The sequence below is a fragment of the Mustela erminea genome, chromosome 17 (genome assembly GCF_009829155.1).
Source record: "Mustela erminea isolate mMusErm1 chromosome 17, mMusErm1.Pri, whole genome shotgun sequence".
Classification (NCBI taxonomy): domain Eukaryota; kingdom Metazoa; phylum Chordata; class Mammalia; order Carnivora; family Mustelidae; genus Mustela; species Mustela erminea.
In genome coordinates, this window is record NC_045630.1 from 45,472,899 (window position 1) to 45,498,115 (window position 25,217).

At 47.3% G+C, this 25,217-nt stretch overlaps 1 protein-coding gene and 1 long non-coding RNA gene across 3 annotated transcripts in view; one reads left to right on the forward strand and one right to left on the reverse strand.

Moving 5' to 3' along the window:
• DSTYK (dual serine/threonine and tyrosine protein kinase) overlaps positions 1–25,217 on the reverse strand; it is a 49,558-nt gene that overhangs the window by 13,115 nt on the left and 11,226 nt on the right. For both annotated transcript variants that reach the window (XR_004280025.1, XM_032317726.1), the window contains exons 2-5: positions 17,926–18,314; positions 5,009–5,678; positions 986–1,218; positions 504–587 (exon numbers count right to left, since the gene is read on the reverse strand). Coding sequence is in view for 1 of the 2 variants with exons in the window: in XM_032317726.1 (XP_032173617.1) it covers positions 504–587; positions 986–1,218; positions 5,009–5,678; positions 17,926–18,314 (1,376 nt within the window). In the remaining variant the exon portion in view is untranslated. The remainder of the gene's footprint in view (positions 1–503; positions 588–985; positions 1,219–5,008; positions 5,679–17,925; positions 18,315–25,217) is intronic.
• LOC116576019 lies at positions 20,631–23,406 on the forward strand. The gene is made up of 3 exons (XR_004280026.1): positions 20,631–20,877; positions 20,964–21,006; positions 23,076–23,406. It is a non-coding gene; the product is annotated as an uncharacterized LOC116576019 (long non-coding RNA).

Genomic DNA, 25,217 nt, shown 5'->3' on the forward strand with positions numbered 1-25,217 from the left:
CAAGACTCCTCTCCAGTCCCACTGACACGAGAGTCAGGGCTCAGAGCAAGGGAAAGCATCAAAGAACACCAAGCCGAGTCCACATGCTCACAGGCCCTCACGGTGTCCACGCAGCACCCGGGGTGCTGAGAACTCCCTTTCTGAACTCGGGATGGAGAAAGAGCACCATCGAATTCCGGAAAAGAAATCACACAAACGGCCCCTGGCAACCAAGCCTGGTTCTGAGAAAACATTTAGGCTGGGAGAAAGGAATATGAGGAAGTGAGTGGAGGAGAGCTTTACGGCTGCACAAAATTTCACTTAAATGCACCACTTTAAGCGTTCAAGGGGCACTGGTCCTAGTTATTTCAGAATAGGCATAAACCGGAACTCTCCTGGGCAGACAAACCCGGAAAAATGGCCGCCCTACCCCAGGAGAACTTTCTAGACATCAGTCGCTATTGGAGGGACTAAGGTTCATCTGAGCCAACGGGGGCGGGAAACGCTCCTCCAGCGGACTCCACCTGTTTGATTTGCTCCCACAGCATCCTTGTGACCGACGACCCAGAGTGAAATGTAACTTCAACATGATAGGCGGCATTTAAGATCTGAAAGAGAGCCACGAAGGAAATCAGTACGCCTGAGCACAGTGGCTGATTAAAAAAACGTGGTAAATACTATTTACTTAAAGCACAGAGTCCCGTTGCAAGGTTCCCAAATATGTCCTTCCATAAATGTGCAGGCCACACGGGTCGATCACCTATTGTGCGACTCTCTGGGCCCCTTTACTTCCATCTTCATCAACCAGCTCATGCCTCAACCACAATTTTGCAGTGCGCAAGCACCTCGACGGGCAGGGGTCATGCGACGGGAAAACAGGGTAAGATTCAAACTGAATGGGTCAAAGGGTGCCCAGGACGTTCTTGGCTAGCTCGAGGCTGGGCTTGCGGGCGGGCTCTGTCTCCTGTGCCCTCTGTGATGTGGTGGCTACCGGGTCTTAGAGTACCTGTTTGAGATAATTACTGGTGATGTGAACCGAGACATCCTGGGACTTCTCCAGGCTCTGCAGACAGCGTTCCAGGGTCCCGACGAAGCTCTCGCGCAGATAGTCCACCGAGCTGATCAGCTTGTTGGCCACCGCCTGATTGAGCCGGGAGATGATGAGCTCCTGGATCTGCCGGATGCAGCATTTGATTTCTCGGGTGCCCACCGCCTCTCCGTTCTCCGGGACAATGACATCTATGGAGGCAGAGACAGAAGCCAGCTGGCCGTGAGGGAAAGGGGTGGGCACTCAGAAGAAAGGCCTCTCCTCATCAAAGCCAAGGAGCCACCACGATAGCCACCAAGGCTCTCAAACACATGGCTGGCGGACAAGCTCTGACCCTCAGTGTGACACGGGGCCACGGGACCCATGACTACTGAGGGCATTACTGAGAAGGAGCAACCGCATCTAGAACAAGCCTCCTGATTCTGTCGCTTTCTGTCACATTTATAGGACAGGAGGAGTATTTATTGAGTGCAGATTATTTGAAAGGCACCATAATAAGTATTTTACATACGCAATCGAATTTAATCCTCATGATAACTTTGTCAGGTGGGTATTACTGGTCATTTTATAGGTCAGGAAACAGCCTCGGAGAGAGGACAGAAGGGAGGGGACAGTACAGGAAGGACAACAGCTCGCGTCTGAAACCCAAGCTCGCAGACTGCCTTGGATCTTTGTACCATTTCACACTGCAAAACTCCCAGAAAAATCCAGTAGTTGGGGATTCGATGCTAATCAATTACTGAATAAAAAGCAAAACTGGAATGTTGTCACCAGCCTGCTACTACCTCCCAGAATTAGGAATCTGTTCTGCAAGTCAGAGGACAGAATTGAAGACAAATTACCCACAAAACCTCCACTCCTAAAAAGGCACTCTCATGTGGGAATTAAAATTGGTGCCGCCTCTTTGGAGGAAATCTTATATATATTAAAAAATTTTTTTTCTAACCTATCAAAATTTTAAACTAACCAACCAACCAACAAAAATATCTACATACCCTTTGACCTACCTATTCTGCTTCTAGGAATTGTTTTTCTAGAAATATACCTTGACAAGCCTCAAAAATATGCATGTAAATGATAATGCAGAGGAATCTGTAATAGCAAAAAACAAAAAAGAATGAGTCTAAATGTTCATCAGTAGGATTATAGTTAAATAAAATCAGCCACATCTATTAGAAGAAGACAAATCCATATGTACCTTTATAGAAAGATCTCTAAGATATGAATTCAGTGCAAAAGCAAGGGGCACAAGAACGTATGGAGGAGACCTGGGTGGCTGGAGGACAGTATCTTTGTATCTCTGAGTGAAGTACTATGCATGTAGGTATTATCTTTAAAAAAAAGTATTTTCTGAAGTATGTATGTAATATAGCCTGCATGCATGCATTACCTCTATTTTGCTATTTTTTAAGGTTTTATTTATTTGACAGAGAGACCGAGCATACAAGCAGGAGGAGGGGCAGAGGAAAAGAGACAAGGAGACACCCCGCCAAACAGGGAGCTTGCCATGGAGCCCAATCCCAGGACCCCGAGGTCACGACCTGAGCCGAAGTCAGACACCTAACTGACTGAACCACCCAGATGCGCCACATTACCTTTATTTTAAAACATAAACCAGGACCAGAAATTGGGCTCCTCTGGCTATGTGGTGGCTCTCTTCTAGATCTACCCATCATTGCCTCAGGGATCCTGAGTTTGAAGCTCAGGGAAGAGCTTCAAACGAGGTTAAGAAGCAGACACGTAAGTCCTGTCTAACTCGGAAAGTGGCTTCCCAAATTGGCCAGGTGGTTAACAGAACCGGACGGCTGGTCTACTTGTGCCCCGCTCCCCCGTGTCTGTTGAACTGACCACTGCATCCCAGACACCACACATGACCCCGGCATCATGACCAACAGGCAAACATTTGCCGGTCTGCCCAACTGTTCTGCCCCGCACGCTACGGTACTAGCGCTGATGCGACCTCAGTCAGAAGCCTTCTGAGATCTCCACTGCAAGTCCTGAACCACCTTTGCTCATCTTCAGAAACACCTATGAGAAGGCTTCCTGTGCTTGCGAAAGTGGCCTGTCTCCTCTGTGAGTGTGACACAGCCATACTCCATCGTTCACACACGCACTCAAACTCCCAGGAGGTAGTGCACGCACACAACTCTGTGTGAACTGCTATAAGAGACAGGATGATAAACAAGATGCCGTTCTCCTGCATCTCTAGGACTGGAGAAAACAGTCAGTAAGACATAAATAACTGTAATAAAAGAAAATGAAATACACCAGAAATTTCAGGTATGCATGAAATGCGATAAGAGTTCAGACGGATGCAATCACTATTAGCTAAGAAAATTAAAGACTGGGGCACCTGGGTGGCTCAATGGGTTAAAGCCTCTGCCTTCAGCTCAGGTCATGATCCCGGGGTCCTGGGATCAAGCCCCATATTGGGCCCTCTGCTCAGCAGGGAGCCTGCTTCCCTCACTCTTTGCCTGCTTGTGATCTCTGCTTGTCAAATAAATAAATAAAGTCTTCAAAAAAAAGAAAAGAAAAGACTTCATGAAAAATGCTATTTAAAAGAGGCTCTGAAGGGTAGATAGGATTTGGAAATTCACAAACAGAAGTCTTTTTGGGTTTAGGGCAGGGTGGGGGCCATGGAAAAGTAAAGGAAGGGCTGCAGGACAGCAAGCAGCTGAGAGCAGGTGAAATGTGCCTGGTGGGAAACAGGCCGGGGAGAGTTGGCCAGCGCTGGGCTCTGCAAGATCCGTAACACCAGGCTGAGGAGTCAGAACTTAGTCCGCAGAACAGGGAGCCAACACAGCTGGACTGAAGAAAGGAGAGAAATGTGCCGGAGAGCAACAGGAAACAGTAGTTCAGGTGGACTGCAAAGGAGGGAACAGAGAAGCTAAGGCAGATACGGAACATGGAAGAAGATGCCTCACAGCTTGGCCACTGCCCAGATGCGGGGACAAGAGAGAGCAAAGATCTGGAGACCGTGCTGCGGCCCCAAAGCCGGCTACCAGAAAGATGGCGGTAGCAGGAACTGGGAATGGATTCGGAGGCAGTGAAGCATGGAAATGCAGGGTACAGGCTCAGGACTCAGTTAGATCCAAACTCCGCCTTTACTCTTCTGTAGCTGTGACCTTGTGCAAATGACTTAAGCTGCCTAAGCCTCAGTTCTCTCCTCAAGAAGATGCCAGTACACAGAATCCACAGAGGGACTGGGAAAAAACCAAAAACCTGATGCGAGGTTCCACGACAGAAATTTGGATTAACTGGTCTGGAGTGCTCTGGGGTGATCTCAAACATCTCTATTTTCAAAAAGTGCCCAGGAGATTTTGCTGTAACGCCGTGATTGAGAACCTCCAGGGTAACCTGCACACCACAGCACCATAATTCACGGGTGGGAGGGCTAATGTGCCCGCAGGGCAGGTTACGGAGCAGTCAGTACACAAAGTCAGCCGCACCAAAAACCTCAGCCCCAAAAGGCCTGATGAACCATGTTGGGTCAATTTTGTTATTAGCCATTCATGAAGAAGGGATTTCCAGAAAAGCTGAAAACACATTGGGAAACACTCCTGAGCTGGGTTTCAGGAGCAGCCTGGAAAGAAAATGAGACCGCAACACACATCAAAAAGAACCAGTAAGGAAGCACAGGCCATGCCCAAGGTCAAAGCCAAGGTGAAAGCATGACTTAGAGACTGTTCTTCAGGCAGCTCTTTTCCAGCTCCAACAGGTCAAGAGGATACAGATAGAAACTAGAGATTAAAGAGCGCTATTAGGAAGAACTTACCAGAAGTCGGACTACCACTCCCGGGAGAGCGGCCTCTCTGGCTAAGTGATTTAAGGAGGGCTCCTACTAATGATAGTTGGGTAGATGAGGTTCTCCTGAGTTTCCTTTGGCCCTCAGAATTCATGGGACTCAATTTCCAGCTAGAAAAGGGTTAAGGAATCCTGTGGTCCCAGCAGCCCACGCCAAGCTCTCCAGCTAGGACCTACCTTTAAATTCCATGTTGGCAGCATCCTCCAGAAGTTCCTCCTTCATGGCGTTAAGCGTCTCAACAATCATGTCCTTCATTTCCTCCTGCTTCCGGTTGGCAATATTCATCAACGACTCGTACAACTCATTTTCCTTTTTCCGAGTGTATTCTAGACGTTTGGGAGTGATCTGCAGGTCCCGCTGCATGTCAAAGGCCTGGTTGATAAAGATGTCGAGGCAGTGGCAGTGCACCCGGTTCAGGGCCTTGGCCGTGTCCACCAGGCGGGTCTGTAGCACCTGGTGAGAAAACGTGCTCAAGTGCCTCAGTTTCTCACTTTGCTCCACCAACATGCTCTGAGCTTTAGTGTCTTGGCCGGAGGTCCCACAGTTCCAGTGACTGCTGCTCAGATAGCCCAGGTCCACAAGCTGGTGATGGAGGGCTGACCTTTCATTCTCTAGTCTTCTGGTAGGCGAGGCAATGATTTCCGAGCCCAGCTTCGGCACTTTGAAAAAGAATACGGGAAAGGAGAAATACTTCCGGATTTCCTGAAGCTCTTGCTCGTCCCTCTCAGACAGTTCATCCTTGTGGAGTGCATAGGTTATCACAGGCAAGAAATCATTCACCAAGTCACCCAGAACATCTACTGCGGGTCGGAGGCCTTGGCACGGTGCGACCACGATGTCCACGTCCTGGAAGGGGAAGGGGGGCTCATATCAGCACCTCGGGGTCAGAACCAATCCTCGCCTCCCCGAAGTCCCACGCTCAGACCAAAATCCATATCTATGATGGGGCAATGGGGCTTCAGTACGCTCCAGTCACTTGCCCACCTCCTTCCTGAGTTCCCAACACTCCCTGGCGTAGCCTAAGAGGCAGGCACTCATCTAGAGAGAGACAACAGCCTCTAGAAAGGATGGCAGTCTCTTTAGTCATTTCAGATGTTAGTTCTAGCTTCCTTTGTTGTTTGGAAATCCTTGGTGCCCTCTGATGAAGGAGTAAGACAAATAATAGAAGGAGAAAGAACTGACGTGGACATGAGCAGATCGGGATTGAGGCTGCCTGGAACATTCCTCCCACTCTCCTCTTTGTTCATATTCCCAGCCCCACCTTTCTAAGGCAGCTAACTCCCAGGCTAACTACGAAGCAGCCTTCCGATCTCCCTGTACTCTTGTCATGTTCTTAGTGAGTCTTCCCTAGTACACAGTCCCACTTAAAACCCACCTGGGTGAGTCAGTCCGTTGACCTTCTGCTTTTGGCTCAGGTCATGATCCCAGGGTCCTAGGATCGATTCCCACATTGGGCTCCATGCTCAGTGGGGAGTCTGCCCCCCCCACCTCTCCCCTTTGCTTGTGTGCATGTGCTCTCTCTGACAAACAAATAAATCTTTAAAAACAAATAAAAAATAAATAAAACCTATGTTTTCCCAATAGCCTGTCAACCCTCTGAGGGCAGGGAACATGTCTACCTTGTTAACTACGGGTAATTCCAGTGCCTAACACATAGCCCTCAATATTTTTTTTTTTTTTAAGATTTTATTTATTCATTTGACACAGAGAGATCACAAGTAGGCAGAGAGGCAGGCAGAGAGAGAGAGAGGAGGAAGCAGGCTCCCCGCAGAGCAGAGAACCCGATGCGGGACTCGATCCCAGGACCCTGAGATCATGACCTGAGCCGAAGGCAGCGGCTTAACCCACTGAGCCACCCAGGCGCCCAGCCCTCAATATTTTTGAATCAATCAAGCAGCAAACTAAAAGCCAGGTTTGCCAAACATTATTATATTATTGTCCTATTCTGAAGCTTGCAGGTATCCCAAAGTCTTAGCTCCGTAAGCCTTGGTAATATATTTATTCTCATGGTCACCTGGTATGACAGAGACCAAGGTTTGCGTATCCAGTACTTGGTCTCTGCATTATTGGGAAGGCAATGGCCTTTACAGACAAGGCTGCCCGGTAAGTGTGTGGGCATTTCAGGAAAGTTCTTTAGAAGGGGTTTGATCCTGCCAGGAAGTACACTTTTTGGCCTCATCCTTTTTGCCTGGAATAAGAAGGTCATCCTACAGTCCTAAGGCAAACCTAAGGGTAGAAGTCAGCACTGAGAATGATGAAGCAAAAAGAAGTAGGGGGCCTGGGTCCCTGATGATGGCAGAGCTGCTACGCCAGCCTCGCTTCAGGCCTCTTTCATGTGAGGGGGAAAAAAATTAGCTTCTATCTAGTCTAAGCAAGCCCATTTTTCTGTCAGTTACGTATGATTGAACCCACCAATCACAACTGATACACCAAAGATCCTAAAGTGAGTTTCAAGAATGATCTCTGGTTTATTTTATTTTAACAATTTTACTTATTATTTGACAGAGAGGGTACACAAGCAGGGGGAGTGGGAGAGGGAGAAGCAGGCTTCCCACAGAGCAGGGAGCCCAATGCAGGGCTCGATCCCATGACTCAGATCATGACCTGAGCCCAAGACAATCACCCAGTGACAGAGCCACCCAGGCACCCCATGATCTTTGGTTTAGAAACAAACCACTAGGGGCGCCTGGGTGGCTCGGTGGGTTAAGCCTCTGCCTTGGGCTTGGGTCATGATCTCAGGGTCCTGGAATCAGGCCCCGCATGGGGCTCTCTGCTCAGCGGGGAGCCTGCTTCCCCGCCCCCCCCGCCTGCCTCTCTGCCTACTTGTGATCTCTCTCTGTCAAATAAATAAATAAAATGTTAAAAAAAAAAAAAAAAAAAAGAAAGAAACAAATCACTACAGGTCCTGTTACAGCAAGTAGTTTTTGCTTTGTGTTACACTTCTTTCCTGAGGATCTTGAGGCACTTAAAGAGCATATGTTTCCTTCCACTGCACATGCTGCTCTTCTATATCTTTGAAATTGGGGTGCTTGGGTGGCTCAGTCCTGAAGCATCTGCCTTCAGCTCAGGTCATGATCCCAGGGTCCTGGGATTGAATTCCGCATCGGGCTCCCTGCTCAGCAGGAAGCCTGCTTCTCCCTCTCCCACGCCCCCTGCTTGTGTTCCCTCTCTCAATCACTAGGTCTCTGTCAAATAAAAAGAAAAAAGAAAAAGAAGACACCATCTACTCTGTCTGGCATTCCAGACCAAAGGTTGAACTGGAGACTCACACCTGTACCACCACTGCAGGCACACCAAGTGCGATGGCTTCAGGGACTCACAAATTCAAAATCATTCCTCACAGAATTCTAGCACATTCTACAGACTTACAAAAGAATTCAACACAAACCTGTTCAAGTGTGTGTCCCTAGCATTTATCAGATGTTGCAAAGATACTTGATTTGAAATGTAAACAACATGCACTTGTTTGTGTCCGTCCGGACTCCAATTCTGTTTTCATTCCTTACCTTACTGAGTGGCAGGTATTTTTGATGAAAAAAATTTTAAATAAAAACCTGGGTCCTTGGGGCGCCTGGGTGGCTCAGTGGGTTAAGCCGCTGCCTTCGGCTCAGGTCATGATCTCGGGGTCCTGGGATCGAGTCCCGCATCGGGCTCTCTGCTCAGCAGGGAGCCTGCTTCCCTCTCTCTCTCTCTCTCTGCCTGCCTCTCCATCTACGTGTGATTTCTCTCTGTCAAATAAATAAAATCTTTTAAAAAAAAAAAAAAAAAAAAAAAAAAAAAAAAAAAAAACCTGGGTCCTTTTCCTTTTTGATCTCCTTGCCTAGATAAGTAAGAAAGGACTGGGAAATGCCAGCCCATTGTTCCTAGTCCTGTGTTGTGTGTGTGTGTGAAAAAGAGACAGAGAGAGAAAGAGAGAGAGAGAGATCTCCTATCCCCAGAAAAGCTTTACAAAGATCTCATCCTCCCCAGTAAAGACTTAGTCAGTCTAATTCTCAGGTAGATCACATAACCGTTATTTGGCAGGCCACTGTGAACTCTCCAAAGCTAATGCTTTTAGTATCTCACCATTTCCAATTTGAGCAAACACTACAAATTCAGCTACTTTCCATCCAAGCCTAGGCCAAGAAGAAACTGCTGTTTCATCTATGCCTCGAACTGCATGAAATGTTTTCTGGTTGGTAGACTAGTCTGACACTCATCCCACTGTTCAAAACAAACCCCCTTTCACTACCCTGAGTCACACTGCTAGAGTATGAATCACTTCATGAGGCATATTCAAAAAGTGGATAAGAACTTTTACAGCTTAGAGTAGAACACACAATTGCCTAAATGCCAACATTATAATACACATAATAATTTGATAAAGGCTAGGAGAGAATCCCAAGAAATGAAAAGCTACAATAAGAGAGAGAATGACAAGTGAAAATGTTTTTTATAATTTTTATTTTAGGGCACCTGGGTGGCTCAGTCCTGAAGCATCTGCCTTCAGCTCAGGTCATGATGCCAGGGTCCTGGGATCGAGCCCCCCATCAGGCTCCCTGCTCGGCGGGAAGCCTGCTTCTCCCTCTCCCACTCCCCCTGCTTGTGTTCCCTCTCTAGCGTCCTCTCTCTCAAATAAATAAATAAAATATTTTAAAAAATTTTTATTTTAAAGCTGCAAACCTCTCTTCAATATATGTATACATTTTGAAAGATAAAGCCTGATCAACCTTATTATAATATCATGAGAAGCAAGCCTAAATGAGCAAAACCAAAGTAAGAGTACCTTAGAAAGTTGTCAGGAATAATTTTGTTTGCTTGCTACTTTATGATGGATTTTCTTAAAATTCTAAGATAAATTCATAGGTTTTCCTCCAAGAACCATTCTGTGTGTACAAGAAAACCAAAAGCTGGGCACCTGGATGGCTCGGTGGGTTAAGCCTCTGCCTTCGGCTCAGGTCATGATCTCAGGGTCCTGGGATCGAGCCCCACATCGGGTTCTCTGCTCAGCAGGGAGCCTGCTTCCCTCTCTCTCTGCCTGCCTCTCTGCCTACTTGTGATCTCTGTCAAATAAATAAATAAAATCTTTAAACAAAAAAAAAAAAAAGAAAAGAAAAGAAAACCAAAAGCTGTGGGGTCTACTTGCAGAACCAATACCCTTTCTAGGGGACTGCAGATTTTATTTGCTCACAGGGGCAATTTCATTTTTTAAAGGATTCAGGGCTTTCTAATGGAAGGTACTACCTGATACACTGACAAACAGAAAGAAGTTGTCCACTCCTAAATATATCTTGTACTAAACAAAAACAGGCAAAAGACAAGTGCGATGCTCTCTCTCCTCCTTCCCCAGTGAGTCAGCGTGTGCAGTTGGTCTCACCTCGCTAGCAACCGCGAGTGCTGGACACGGGCAGGAGGAGCTGCTGCCTGACCTCCTGGCGGTGGCCCAAACCAGGCTGGAAGGCGCTGTGTGATTCTGTGACACTTACCGTGAAGGGATGACTCATCCCTGACAGTTATAAACAAAAAGGGAAGCCAGCACTGTCTCCTGGAGACAGGGAGTGAAAAAAGTCATCAGTAATATAGAGAGGAGGAGCCAGAGCCGTTGTGGGCCCTATTCTGGCCCCCGGAGAGGGAAGTTTGCCCTCGCACGGTTTCGTGGAAGGCTGCCTGCCTTCCTAGTACCTAGAATGGGGCTTGGCATTCGTGAGCGTCCAACAGATCCATGTGGAATAAATGGATAAATAAGTGATGCCTTCACTACCTGCTCCAAACCATTTCAGTAATCATATATAACATTTCCCATCTTTCAACCCTAATTGCACCCATTTAGCTGTGATTGCTGTTTGCTTCTACTCCCAGAAGAAAGCAGTGAGTAAGCATTTTGTTCCTAACTCAATCAGGGAAGAAGAATCTCAGGGAAGAATGAGAATGCCCCCCAAAATTCCCACTGGAAGTCACAGGGAATTCCTAAAGGGAGTTCTCCTGTAGAATGCATTCTGCACAAGTCTACAGAATCCACAGAAATTAATGTGTTAACCATCAATTTTTCTTGGCAAGATTAAGAGAATGAACAGAAAGGAGACTGTTACTCTGCAAACACTGACCTCTTAGGTTTAGTCTCTGATGTACAAGGACATTGTCTGAAATGCCAGGAAGAAATGGCCCAGTCCCTGAAGAAGCCTGACCACTTCCTAATGACACTGGCTCTCACGGCTCGTGGCACATCCTGAAACTCTGTTCTGGCCGAGAATGAGCGCATTCACTGATGGTTCAAGCAGAAGACAGTCACGCTCTCAGGCAGGTCACAAAGGTCTTTGCTTTCTCCACAGTTCTGAAGCCTCAGGTTCCCATCACGGAGAAAAGAAGCACATAACTATGTAAGATAGTTCTGCCCGTGCTCAGCCGCTGACGCGGTCTCAACCTCAATCCCTGTGCCCACAGTCTACCTACCTTTACTGGCCATTCTCCTGCCATTCTCATGGGGCCTTCCAGAGGTTTTCGCTATCTGTTCTTATACAGGTGAAGCATTCTTCATTTTTACCTGGTTTCCAGAAGGATCACTCTTAAATGCTAGTTACATCTTAAGGAAAATACCTCTCTGCTCTTGTTACATTGTACAAAACACCTGGCTGCGTACACACTTCGTGGCCTCCTTGCAACCTTCCTTATAGCTACTCCAACACCCAGTACCCAGGGATACAGGCAAATGCAGGAATCTGGAGCTTCATTCTCTTGTCATTTACTAGATTCCACAGAGCAGAGAGACAAAGTGGGAGGAGGCAGAAGGGAAACTTTTTATAACTTGAACTTCTGTGTTATTTCGCTTTTAATAGCATCTTTCTCTTCTGCTGTTACAAAGGCTCTCGATAATGAATGGGGAAGAATTTTGTCTCTAACTGGAGCAGAATCATGGTGATTCTTGGAACCAGAAGGACTTCGGCTTGACAAAAGGAAGGCGTTCCAACATGGTTGTCAGGCATGGGACGGGTGACTGAGAGAGGGGGAAATTCTCTTCTCAAGGATGCTGATTAGTACATTCAAAGGGAGGAGGAAACTGGCTTACTCTGTGCCAGACACTGTGCTAAGTCCTCATACGCCATCTCACTGAAGACACAGATTGCTACCCTATCTTGCACAAGAGGGAACCTGCCCCGTCACCCGGTCTGTAAACTGACAAAGCCAGCATGTCAATCCAGGTCGGCCCGACTACAAAGAGCACACTCAGTCACTGAAGGTCCCACAGGGCGTCAGGAGCCACCTGGGCTGATGTCGGGCAAGTTCTAAAAGACGAATGGAGGATGGACAAGATGACTTCCGGGATCCTGACAATAATAGTGTTCCAGGTTAAAAAGTATATCCTAGGAAGGAAAGGCTCTGCCATGAAACCAGTCACAGGGACTGGTTGAGACACCATGAAAGGAGTCAAAAAGAGAACATTTTCAATAGCCCCACCAACCGAGTTTCTGCCTAGTGACAGTACTTCCAACCCGAGTCTCTGAATTCCCTGCCCCCACCACCATCCTCAACACAAGGTGAAACACACCGAGATCTTTGACACAGTGAAAATGGAAGCCTCGGGGTGTTAAAAAAAAAGGTAAATGATTGGCGCCTGCGTGGCTCAGACGGTTGAGCATCTGCCTTCAGCTCAGGTCATAATCCCGGGATCCTGGAGATCGGGCCCTGTGTCAGGCTCCCTGCTCGGTTGGAGAGCCTCCCCGTCCCTCTCCTTCTGCCTCTCCCCCACCGGCTCCTGCTCTTTCCCTCTTGCTCTATCTCAAATAAATAAATAAAATCTTAAAAAAAAAAAAAGAGGGAGATGGGATCCTGGAAAAAAGAAAAAAAGACAAAAGAGGAAGATTAAGGCTATAATCTCTGCCGGATTTTCTCCCCAAGAGATAACCCTGGAAGGCCACAAATGAATCACTGGTGGTGAAATGAGAAAACAGCCTCAGATTCAAGCTGTTCTTTTTACATTTATTTTAGTGAGCACAGAGATTGAAAAAACAAAAAACAAAAAACAACTTGCCTCTCAACCACCCACACCCTCAATAGGTAAATTAACCTGCACCAGGTACTATGGGTTTCTTGGCCAAGAGCAATGCATGCAGGTATGCAGGACGCCTACGCTGCCCACAGCTGTTAGTGTGTGATAGGGGAGAGGCAGGAGGGATGTTCAGTATGAAGGGGACAGGCTCACTGCCTAGAAGGAATTTATATTTTTGCATTTGTCTGAACTTCCAATACCCCCCCCCCTTTTTTTTTTAAAGATTTTATTTATTTGACAGAGAGAGAGAGAGATCACAAGTAGGCAGAGGTAGACAGGGGGGGGGGGGGGAAGAGGCTCCTTGCTGAGCAGAGAGTCCGATGCAGGGCTCGATCCCAGGACCTTGAGATCATGACCTGAGCCGAAGGCAGAGGCTTTCACCCACTGACCCACCCAGGTGCCCTCCAATACCCTTTTTTAATGTAATACTTTAGTTCCCCTTTCTCTTTGCCCCATAAAATCAGGGTTTCTTTATATCTCCAGAATGCTATTCTCCATCTTATACATGTTACCCAACTTTGGGTCTTTTTCCTTGGAATGGCCATTTTTGACCCAATTCCATAAATCATCTTCCCTGAAAAGTTATCTCCTTGCCCTGAGGACCTTCATCCAGCCTTCTTTCCGTTTTGTTACCAATCAACTGTTTTCTTTCAATCCAGAGACATTCAAGATAAGATAAGGTATCTACTAAAGGTGAACGACACAGAGCAGATTTAGTTTTATCTGGCACCATCATAAATGCCAAAAACTAGACAAAAATTGAGAGAAGCTAGTTTTCCAGCAACAAAGAATGGTTAGTAAATTTGGGGGTTAAAATTTTACAAAAACTATTGTCATGTCAAATAAAATCCTTTCATGATCTTGGGTTGTAACAGTGTTAACTGCTGAGAAATGACAAATAGCAAGGTCTGTACGACAGTGAAAAGAGATTATTTCCATTGCTAGCTACTGAAGGAGACTGAGGGTTATAAAGAGAAAGCTTTACTACTCCAACTGGTTAGAGTTAAAAATAAAGTTTATTTGCAAGTCATCAGACCGTTCCTGGAAACACTACAGTCTACCTCAGTTCCCCGAAAGTTACCCCATCACACACACACCATCCTGAGCCAATGATGGTGTCTTCGTGTGGCAATCTGGCCCCCAGACGACACAGACATCTGTGCAGAGGATGGAGATAAACAGGCCAGCAGAAGAACTGACAGCTCTGTCGGCCCCAGCATGAGTGAGACACTGGCCATGCTGCAGAGTCCCCACCTCGGACTGCGAGAGTTTAATCATCCCGGCTCCTTGCTACCCATTTTCTTATAGGTGGTCCAGGAAACCACACACACACACACACACACACACACACACACACACCCCACACAGACACGCATACACACACCCATATCAGACTGAGGCAACCCCAAAGCGGGCACTGTGTTCCAGCAGACTCGTAAGAAGAGATGGCCGTATGCCGGCCAGCAGGGGTGACGGTGGAGAAGGGAAGCACCTGCGTGTGCGGAGACTGACTGGGGAGCACCGTGAAGGCTGCAACATGTTGCCAGTGGGAAAATGACTGTTTTTAACACTAAAGGAGCCTATGGAAATGAACGGCTTGACGGTGTTCCTCTGCTAATGAATTATGAGCTGAGACTCTCAGGGGACCTGGAGCTCAAAAGCTGGGAGTACCAAGCCCTGTGGGTCCCTGTGGGTCAGTCTATTCTGGAACACACTGAAACTGGCTAATTTATGAGGCCTTTAAAGCGCCATATTAGAAGAATGACCATTGTATAAGAAGGCAGGGGGAAACTCTGCTTTGATAATCTGACAGCTGAAAATGAACATCTCATTTCCCCTAATTCAGTCTTGGTTACCTTGAGCCAAGTTTTCCTTTCCTCACCACCCCCTTTGCAAACCAAATGGAAGGGCTGAACAGTCAGAGCTAACTCCTTGATCTTAAATACAAGGGGAGTAAACAAAAAGATCTTTCTCACTGGTACACAAATCTTCACAGTAGCTGGGAAGCGCACCCCCGCCCCCCGAGCTCCACCCGCTGAGGCCCACGGATGCAAGAAGACAGGAGTCTAACTGTGCAGGCCGAGGGGGCCCGGGCGCCACAAAGGCTCCGAAGGCCTCTCTAAGGCACAGCATCAAGGGGTTCCCAACTTAGAACCACTGGGGTCAGCCGCTATTTCTACATCAAAACCATTGAGGAATAAAGCAGATCCGGAGGAACACTGGCTAAGGAAGCCTCACCAACCACATGAAACAGAATTCAAGAGGCCAGAGAATTCCTCAAGACAAGAGAATATTCCTCAAGAAAGAAAACAGGTGCACCTGGGTGGCTCAGTGGGTTAAGCCTCTGCCTTGAGCTCAGGTCATGATCCCGGGGTCCTGGGATCGAGCCCCGCATCCGGCTCTCTGCTCAGCAGGGAGCCACTTCCCTTCCTCTCTTTGCCTGCCTTTCTCCTACCTGTGATCTGTCAAATAAATAAATAAAAAATCTTAAAAAAAAAAAAAAAAAAAGAAAGAAAGAAAACACATACTTCAGCTGTGCAGAGGGAAAAATGATTTGGTACCTTGACTTCCCAACCAAGAAGCCACCTCAACTGTTCCCTCAGTGGCGTGCTTAGCGCATGTCAGGAGCAGCCGGGCGGAGTGGGGGGGCTCTCCCCACTCAGATGTGTGCCCAGGGGACGGCTCTCACTCTCCTGCCTGGCACTCCCTTGAACGGCCTCAATTCATGGAACTAAAGTAAATGAGCATTAAAAATTAAAGTCAATAAAATGAAGGGACCCAGAGAAATCAATCCAGTCACGTGCCTCTCCTGGCCATGGCTCTGTTCACAGTCCAAGACTGCTTTTAAAAGGCAAGAACAGGAAGAACTGCCCCCGACCGATAGCCATCAGACCTACTTAATAGTGGTTTTTGTTTGTTTCGTTTTTAAGGATTTCATTTATTTTTTTGACAGAGAGAGACACCGTGAGACAGGGAACAAAAGCAGGGGGAGTGGGAGATGGAGAAGCAGCCTTCCGTTGAGCAGAGTCCGATGTGGGGCTCCATTCCAGGACCCCGGGATCACGACCCAAGCCGAAGGCAGATGCTTAATGGCTGAGCCACCCAGGTGCCCCATTTAACCGTGTTTTTTAAGTTGCAGGTCAGAATGCAGCAGCTCACAGTAGCAATTTTGCGGGTTGCTACCATCAGTTTTAAAAAGTGAAATCAAATAGAAAAGAGAAGATAGTGTGTTTTACAAAAAGTAAAAGTATTGTTTCATGAAATGTTATTTCTATGTGTATAGCGGTACCTGGGTGGCGCGGTCGCTTGGGCATCTGCCTTCAGCTGAGGTCATGATCCCAGGGTCCTGCGATGGAGTCCCACATCTGGCTCTCTGCTCAGCGGGGAGCCTGTTTCTCCCTCTGTCCCTCCCCCTGCTCATGTTCTTTCTCTCTCTCTCTCAAATAAACAAATATTTTTTTAAAAATATATATGTGTATATATGTATTAGGTCCTGATACAAAGTATTATTTTTTTTAAAGATTTTATTTATTTATTTGACAGACAGAGATCACAAGCAGGCAGAGAGGCAGGCAGAGAGAAAGGAGGAAGGCGGCTCCCTGCTGAGCAGAGAGCCCCATGCAGGGCTCGATCCCAGGACCCTGGGATCATGACCTGGGCCGAAGGCAGAGGCTTTAACCCACTGAGCCACCCAGGCGCCCCCAGAATGTTATTTCTGAAGTAATCTCTATACCCAATGCGGGGCTCAAAGTCACAACCCCAAGATCAAGAGTAGCATGCTCTATCAACTGAGCCAGCAAGGTGACCCCAGTGAATGAAATTCTAGAAAAGTCTGAAAACCCACGAAGCACTAGAACCTGAATGAACCAGATCAGGCCAGTATATCACAGAGAGAGATTATGTGTGACTCTAGTACTGACAAACTGTGAAGTTCACAGGTCAACCGAGCAGCCTCAGTTAATGAACAAGGATTACTGTCAGAGTTGCAGCTCGTGTTGCGCAAGAACGGGCTCGGCATCCTGGACCTAAGGAGTGTGAGCCCTCAGTCTGAAAACACAGGGAAGCCACTGCTGAAACTCCACTCAGAGAAAATGCTGGCTGGTGTACATAGCCCCTCTAGCATTTATCAAGATAAAAGAAATCTGGTCTCTGGAAGGAAATGAGATGACAGCTTCTAGTTCTGAAGTGTCAAAGGCCATAGCCACAACCAAAGGACTCATTCCCTGACTGGGAGATCAGGCCTTTTAGAACAGGGTAGGTACAGAGGTTATAAGAAGAAACAAAACTTCCTAGTGCTGCTAAGCCAGCCCTTACTTCCTGGCACAGCTGATCAAGGTGACGGGACTCTCTGTTCTGAGCAGGTGTACATTCTTTTCCTCTTACCCACTCCTGACCCCTGACACAGTCACATTCTTTGCTGATCCCCACTCGGTGACATCACATTACCTGGTCTCAGCTATAGAGCAGGACAGGAGGCCTAGCACAAGAGCTGAATCCTTCCTCAGTGGAGATCTGAATACCAGATAGTTGATATGATCTCTTGGATGTGGGAGTAGATTTCAAGAGGGAAGCCAAGAAGATATACTTTAAGATGACAGGATCTCCGTATCTCCTCACACTGAGCTTGATCTGTCCTTAGGTTCTCTAGTTCCTTAGAAAGTAGGAGACAGGATCTGTCCCCCATAATAATAATGGCTAGGTCTAAGGAAAAACTAAGTCTTTACTCCGCCTCAACTTGACTAAGAGCATTAATAATCAATCCATCATCTTATCATTCCTTTTAGAAAGGGACGGCTGGAGGCAATTCTAGCAAGACTTCAGGCCCTGATCATAATTACTCTGCAAAAGCCCAGTGGAGATGCAAGGGGCACAGGGCGCAGGGAGATAAGCAAACTGCTCAGGGCCCTGCCTGCGGTGTAGACTTGCTGCCAGGGCCCTGTGTGTCACCTTCCTGGGTGATATGCTCTATCAGCTAATGCTCAGGGCCCAGAGCATTGCCAAACCGCTCTGTGAGAAAGCTCAAGTACAGGAAAAGCAGGTGTGTCCGTGTGCAGCTGTTGAGACCAGTACCTGTAACAGCGCGTGGTGCATCGTGACCTCCAGTTCAGCTAAAACAGGGGCGGCGTCCTCCCCGTCCTCTTGGACCTCCAGGTCCTCCTCAGGGATGGTCTCCCAGTTGCCCTGGTGAGCAACCAGCGTGTGCACCAGCTCGTACTGGCCGGGGAGCGCCAGGCCGACCCGCGTCTGAGTCCCATAGGTGAAGCGGAGACGCCGGAGCCTACAGCTCTCCTCCCTGGCCGGCCTGGTGGTGGGAAGCACATGCACCCCCAACAGCAGGTTCAGCAGCTGGCACTTGACATTGCAGTCCTGGCCGAGGATCAAGATGCAGGGAAGGCAGTCCACAACCTGCTGGAGGTACTTCTCTTCCTTAGGTGGGAAGGCGATGCAGCTCAGCTGGCCTGCTCGGGGAAGGGGAGGGCGGGGAAGGAGAAAACAGTACAGAGAGACAGTGAGGACGGGCAGACAGAGACCCAGCCAGGATGGCAGGGTCCTACCAAAGCAATTTCTAGGAAGCTCCTGGCTGGACAAGAGACCAGGAAAACATCTCTGTTGGAAAAGGTTCCTCAAATATCGAACAGGAATCCCTTCCCTGGCTTGTCCCCAGAGCAGGTGTCTATACCTAGAAAGGCAGCAGGGACCTGATCCCTCCCCACTCCTTTTTCATGCAGTGCAGGGCCGGCCCAAAGAGTACACCAGGACTCAGCCTCGGTCTTGAGATCCTTAAACTGGCAAAGCCAGAGAAGACTAACGAACTAGGATTTGAATCCAAGGGGACGCTCTACCTGAACATGTCAAAGTAAAGACCTTCGTGACAAAAACCTAATACCTGCACACAGAAGGCCCTTGTAAATGTCTCTACCACGTGCCGTGTTAGCTGTTACTTTCCTCATTTATGACATCTTTCATAACTAAATGTGTGAGCTAATCTTTGTGTGTGAGAAAGAGCTGATCTTTACACACGTGTACATCAAAATAAATTGTCCTTCAAGTCTTCTTAGTTCTAGAATCTTCCCCAGTTCGTCTCTCTGCTGGCTGCTGACAGCATCCCGGCTGCCGCGTCTGTTCGCCTCTAACTTCGGGTGCTCGGGGAAGATCAGTAACTCCTGACCAACGGCCACTGCTTCCATTTACGGAGGACAAGGCGATGAGTAAGACAAAGGGAAGAGCTCCCTGTCAGGAGACAATCCGGGTACATCTAGGAGGAATGTGATCTGTCTCACATACATCCACTCAGGACAACCACACGCACGTAAATGGCGAGCTTCCACAAACACAGCAGGCGGCGTTCGAGAGAGAACAAAAAGCTTCTTAAAGGAGGAGAAACCTCTCTTTGGGTAATTCACTGACCTGCACCTCTCGGATTCGGAATGCAATCATTCCCGACCTGCTCCCGTCTGTGACTCAGGCAACCCCTGAGTTTGCCAGAAAGGCACAGCCACAGCGATTCTTAGGCTGGAAGAAGGCTGATCTCTGGGCCAAATACATCTTTACTGAAAGGCTGTGTGGCACCAACTGAAAAGTACTCCCCTTCAATAACGTCACTGTGAGCTGTTAAGCCACTCGTTTACTTCGTTCACGGGAGGGGGTCTGATTTAAGGGGCTCTTCTGCTTCAGCCTGGATCTATTCTGTAACAAGTCCTCAAGCCCCCTTCCCTTCCACAAATGGCACCACCAAAAGTTTTCAAGAAGGTTTTGCTTTTGCCCAAATTCCTCTCCATGCTTTTCATTAAAGCCCTTCCTTTCATGTGTGTGAGTCCAACACCGGGCCTGCATGTGCAGGTCGGACACCGAGACAAGGAAATCGAGTCTCCTGGGAAAGAGATGGGCTCCTCTGAAAAACCAAGGAGTCGTAAGAATGCCTAACTGTGTGCAAGGCATTTACCAAACCCAAGTGTAACACACCACTGGTCCAATCTTTGATCCACAATCTAAAACCAAGTAGAGAGGGGTGCCTGGCTGACTCAGTTGGTAGACCAGGCAATTCTTGATCTTGGAGTTGTAAGCTGAGGTTACTTGAAAATAAAATCTTTAAAATAAACAAAAACGAGGGGACAATGCCAATTGCGTGTATGTCGACTGAGCAAGTAGCAACAGGCTAGTCCTTAGTCCTTTCATATCTGGTTCACAACTCAACAACACTTATCACAGCCTAATCTGGTCATCTGTTTATAATGTCAAAAGCAGGAAGGACCATCAGATTTCTCTGTACCCTGGACACCTAACACAGTGACTGACACTTAGCAGGTACTCAGGTTACGCACTGGTTTGCTCTGTGTAAGAACCATTTACTGTAGAAAATTATCTACAGAAAGCTGTAAGTAGTTCCACTGAGTTCTCAGAGAAGTCTAGGGGCAAAACTATCGTCCCTAAACACCTTCATCTCAATGCAGAGAGTGAACACAAACAACAGAACAGGACCTCCCCCAGCACCTCGCAGAACTGAACTACAACGATGCCAGCCTGAGCTGTGGGGACAGATTCGCCAGCTAGAATCGCTCTCAGCCATACTTTCTATCCTTTCCTCTTTTCCCAGTGCTGCTCGGAAGCTCAGAGGGCCATCCAGGTGTAAGGCCACGCTGTGACCTTCATAACTCCTACAGCAAAAGTTGACACATAAGAAAAAACGAAACCTAAGTGAGCGTGGAGAGTGGATAACTGAGAACTAACACCAACTCATCACTTTTCAGGACCAGAGGGCGAGATCACAAAACCTCTGAGACTAAGCATCAACTCTAGGAAAGCCAGTAAAACATGCTGCCTCAGCCAAAGCCACAGCAGACACACCCCATTAATCATCTGACCCAAATGATCACCCTCCCCTCCATCTCTGTAGTGACAAAAACAGCCACTGCAAATACACCAGCTAGGTTCAAACCACCATAGACCAGTGCAATGGGACAGGAGTGCACTCCACTCAGGCTCTCCGGGCAACGAGTGGACTGAAGAAAATCCTCAGTACGGGTATCGCCATCTGTTTTTCAATATGTCATATTCAAGCCTTTCACTTCTGCCACCGGTCTTTAGCTTTCCACTGATTTCCGACATAGGTCTACCAGATTGGAACAAGGGCACGGATGGGACAGAAACAAGGTCAGTGCTAGATCGCTTCCGTCCTTGCCTCTCCCGGGAGGGGTGCAGCAAGCAAGAGGAGAAGCAGGGAGGGGGGCAGAGATTGTGACTCCCAGGCTCCACTCCTCACTAGCTCTGTGACTTTGGCAATTCACTTGCGTTTTCTCAGCCTTGGATTTCTCATCTGTGAACTCAGGGAAGGGCATGACATCATCGTTAACATCTTTCCAGTTCTAAAATTCCAAGACGCCATCAGGTTTTAACTGGTGCAAGACACACCACTGGGGGGGGGGGGTGGTTGGGCTGGTTGTTTTCAATCTTAAATTATCGTGAATTTAATCTGCAAGCTTTCCCTGGACTATTTTAACAGCAGATCAAAAAGCTGACTGAACTAGCCAGGGGCTTGGAGGACCTACAGAGAGTGCAGTTTCAGCAGCTCTCTAAAGGAAGAGATTCCAAACGGTGGCCCGACCGTAGGAGGGAGGAAGGAAACCTGCTCCGGAGCGGGAGCAGCTGCCTCACTGACAGTTTAAGGACTTCCGAGTTAATCGAGTTTTCTTTCATAATTAATCTAACAGCATCTGCATCTGGGGCCGCCAGAAGGGACCCGCAGGCCGTCTCAGCGGGAGCCCATTAACCCCGCCAACACCAGCCACAGGCAAATTCAACTCACATTGTCTTAAGAGCAAGCCAAGGCTCTTATTTTTATTTATGTATTTTTTGATGCTTCTTAAATACAGATCATCTTTTTTTTTTTTTTTTTTAAAGATTTTATTTATTTATTTATTTGACAGAGAGAAATCACAACTAGAATGGAGAGGCAGGCAGAGAGAGAGAGAGGGAAGCAGGCTCCCTGCTGAGCAGAGAGCCCGATGCGGGACTCGATCCCAGGACCCTGAGATCATGACCTGAGCCGAAGGCAGCGGCTTAACCCACTGAGCCACCCAGGCGCCCCAAATACAGATCATCTTGATTAGGGTTACTTCTAAACAAAGGTTTCCAACTAGAAGAGGCGGGAGGAAAGCATCTAGAGTAGCAACCCATTTTGTTTGTTTCCCATCACAAACCAGGAGCAAAATACATCCCAAAATATGCCTCTTTGGCTTGCTATTTTAAGCTGGTTATTTTTAAATAAACAGCAGATGCAGGTGAAACTCTGAAAACTGAGAACAAGTTCCCCTTTCATAGGAAACATTTACACTTAGAGCAATACAAGGGAAATGTACCAGGAAGAGAAAGATGAGTCTAAATCTCTAGAAACCCTTGTCTTCTTCTTCTTCTTTTTTTTTAAAGATTTTATTTACTTGACAGAGATCACAAGTAGGCAGAGAGGTAGGGGGCATGCGGGGGTGGGGAGGCTCCCTGCTGAGCAGAGAATCGAATGCGAGGCTCGATCCCAGGACCATGAGATCATGACCTGAGCTAAAGGCAGAGGCTTAACCCACTGAGCCGCCAGGCGCACTAGAAACCCTTATCTCAATGCAGACCATTGACCCCTGCTCACAGCAGTCCTAACTGACTCCCCACCCCCAACATCTCTGTCTTTAGCTGGAGATGATGTTTAAGGTGGTGGCATGGCTCTTTCTGGAAGGTTTTGCCTGCAAGAAAAACTTGCATGTAAGAGGGATACACATTATTAAACTTGTTTGTTTTTCTCCTGTTAATGTGTCTTTTTATCACAGGGGTGTTGTGGCTAAGAAACTGGAAGGGCAAATGAAAAACTACTTTCCTCCCCACAGTTCTGTTTACTTAGCTCTTTCTAAGAACATCCCTTAATTTGCTTCATCTCATTTAATGCTGGCAATTCTACCCAAGGAGAACTATTATTACCCCCATTTACAGATGAGGAACCGGCAGCTTGAAAAACAAAACATAACAGAGCCATGTTTCTCCATTTTTCTAAGCAGATGAGAGACAGAGCACAGCACAGTGCAGGAGCTAGGCCAAGGTCTCAGGGTCCCAGCTCAATGCCTGGGGGTAAACAGAGCCCATGAAGAGCCAAAGAATATGCCGTCCCAAGGGGTATTTTGAGTCAAGGGACTGGACACACAGGCATTCTCACCTCCTCCCCTTTTTCTTCCTGAAAGCAGGAGATAAAAACCCCCGTCTGGATGGTGAACTCCCTATACCAGAAGTAAAGCAACACTCTTATCATCAGAGACCTGGAGTCAAGGCCAAGAAAAATCAGTACAAATAAGGCTTGTTAAACTAACCCTTATCTTCCTACTCACTTTTCCACAACTAACTGCCTTACCCCAAGCCCCTCTATCTTGTCACATTTTCATAACTTACTTCTCTTTGCCCATCCAAATCAGTACATTAAATGTTCAGCTCTGCTTCTTTGGGTCTTCATCTCCTATAGGGACGTATCCATGTACATTTCCATGTATGTGTAAAATGTAATAAAATGTGTATGGTTCTTCCCTCTGTATCTGTTCACATCAGTTTAATTCTTAGGCCTGGCTGGGGACTTCAGAAGGACAGAGGAGAAATTTTTCCTCCCCAGTACCCACTACCACATTTTCCCCAGTTTGGAGCCAAACACGATTTATTGATTGCAGGACCCCAATTTATTTTTATTTTTTTTAAAGATGTATATATTTATTTGAGAGAGAGCTCAAGCAGAGGGAGAGGGAGAGAAAGAATCCTCAGGTGGGCTCTGTGCCCCAGGAATCCAATGTGATGCAGGCTGACAGAGTCTCTATGAAAACTCTGTCAAAAACTCTCAAAATTGGGGCGCCTGGGTGGCACAACTGGTTGTGCCTCTGCCTTCGGTTCAGATCATGATCCCAGGGTCCTGGGATAGAGCCCCACATCGGGCTCTCTGCTCAGCAAGAAGCCTGCTTCCCCCTCAGCCGCACCCCCTCCCGCCTGCCTCTCTTCCTACTTAAGATCTCTGTCTGTCCAATGAATAAATAAAATCTTAAAAAACAAACAAACTCTCAAATCATGAGGAATAAATAAAGCCTGGGAGAAAAAACACAGTAGCACCATGAGCTGGTGCACATTTTTTAAAGAAAGTTGTTATTCTAAGATCTCCAGAGTACTTTTCTAAAAGAAAAGGAGGGGGGCACCTGGGTGGCTGAATTGGTTGAACATCCAACTCTTGATTTTGGCTCAGGCCATGATCTCAGGGTCGTGGGGTTGAGCCCCATGTCGGGCACTGCGCTCAGCACAGGGTCTACTCCAGATTCTCTCCCTCCACGTGCATGCTCTCTCTAAAATAATAAATAGATAAATCTTTATTTTTTTTAAGATTTTATTTATCCATTTTGAGAGAGAGAAAAAAAGAATGAGCAGCAGGAGTATCAGAGAGAGAAGCAGACTCCCCGCTACACATGGAGCCCGATGTGCTCAATCCTGGGACTCCAGCATCGTGACCTGAGGGGAAGGCAGATGCTTACCTGACTGAGCCAGGCATCCAATAAATCAATCTTTAAAAAAATAAAAATAAATTTTCAGAGAAACTTTTCATGCTCCTCTTATCGGCTTGTATTATCCTTTGCTTTTGAGGTTAAGACTATTATCAAAAGGAAGAATTGGAGGGAAGAAATGCTAATGACCTTTTGATGTCTCTAGTGACCCATTAGGATACTTTGTTTTTGGAGTAAGGGCAATGGATCTATGTCCATGCACGTTCTTTGTCTGTTTTCCATTCCCATCACTGGAGAGGTGAGTGAAGGCAGGGTCAGCTGCAGTCCACGGCCAAGGTAGGGAGGGCATGATAAGGAGTAGGTGAACGGAGGTGAATGGGACTCTGCCATGGCTTCTCATACTATTACAACTCACTTGGTTGGCAGGACTTCAGAATCAACTCAGGTCCCAAAAGACACCGCTGCAAGCCTTGTTCCTGGTACCCGAGGACTCCCCTCCACTGGGTCCAATTTGTTCACCTCGCTTTTAACAGTGAACCTGTAGTCCTCTCTGAAAGCGAGTGACATGTGCAGGATTTTATGGGAGGATTTAATAATTTGCTCAAGTAATCAGTGACACAAATATGCATTTCTACAAATAAGCTGTGAGACATCGTTCTTTCTTATGAACTGTATGTGCCAAGAGTAGAGAAAAGGACAAGCTCAGGAGCTGAGAGAAAGAATTCTGCCATGAAACGCTTATTTATCATTCCCAAACCAGCTCTGAGCGTCAGCTCAACTTAAAGGATTCCAAATTACAGGGGAAACATTAGGAGCCCAGGAGAATTTAAGGAAAACATACACCCAGGTAGTCTGGCT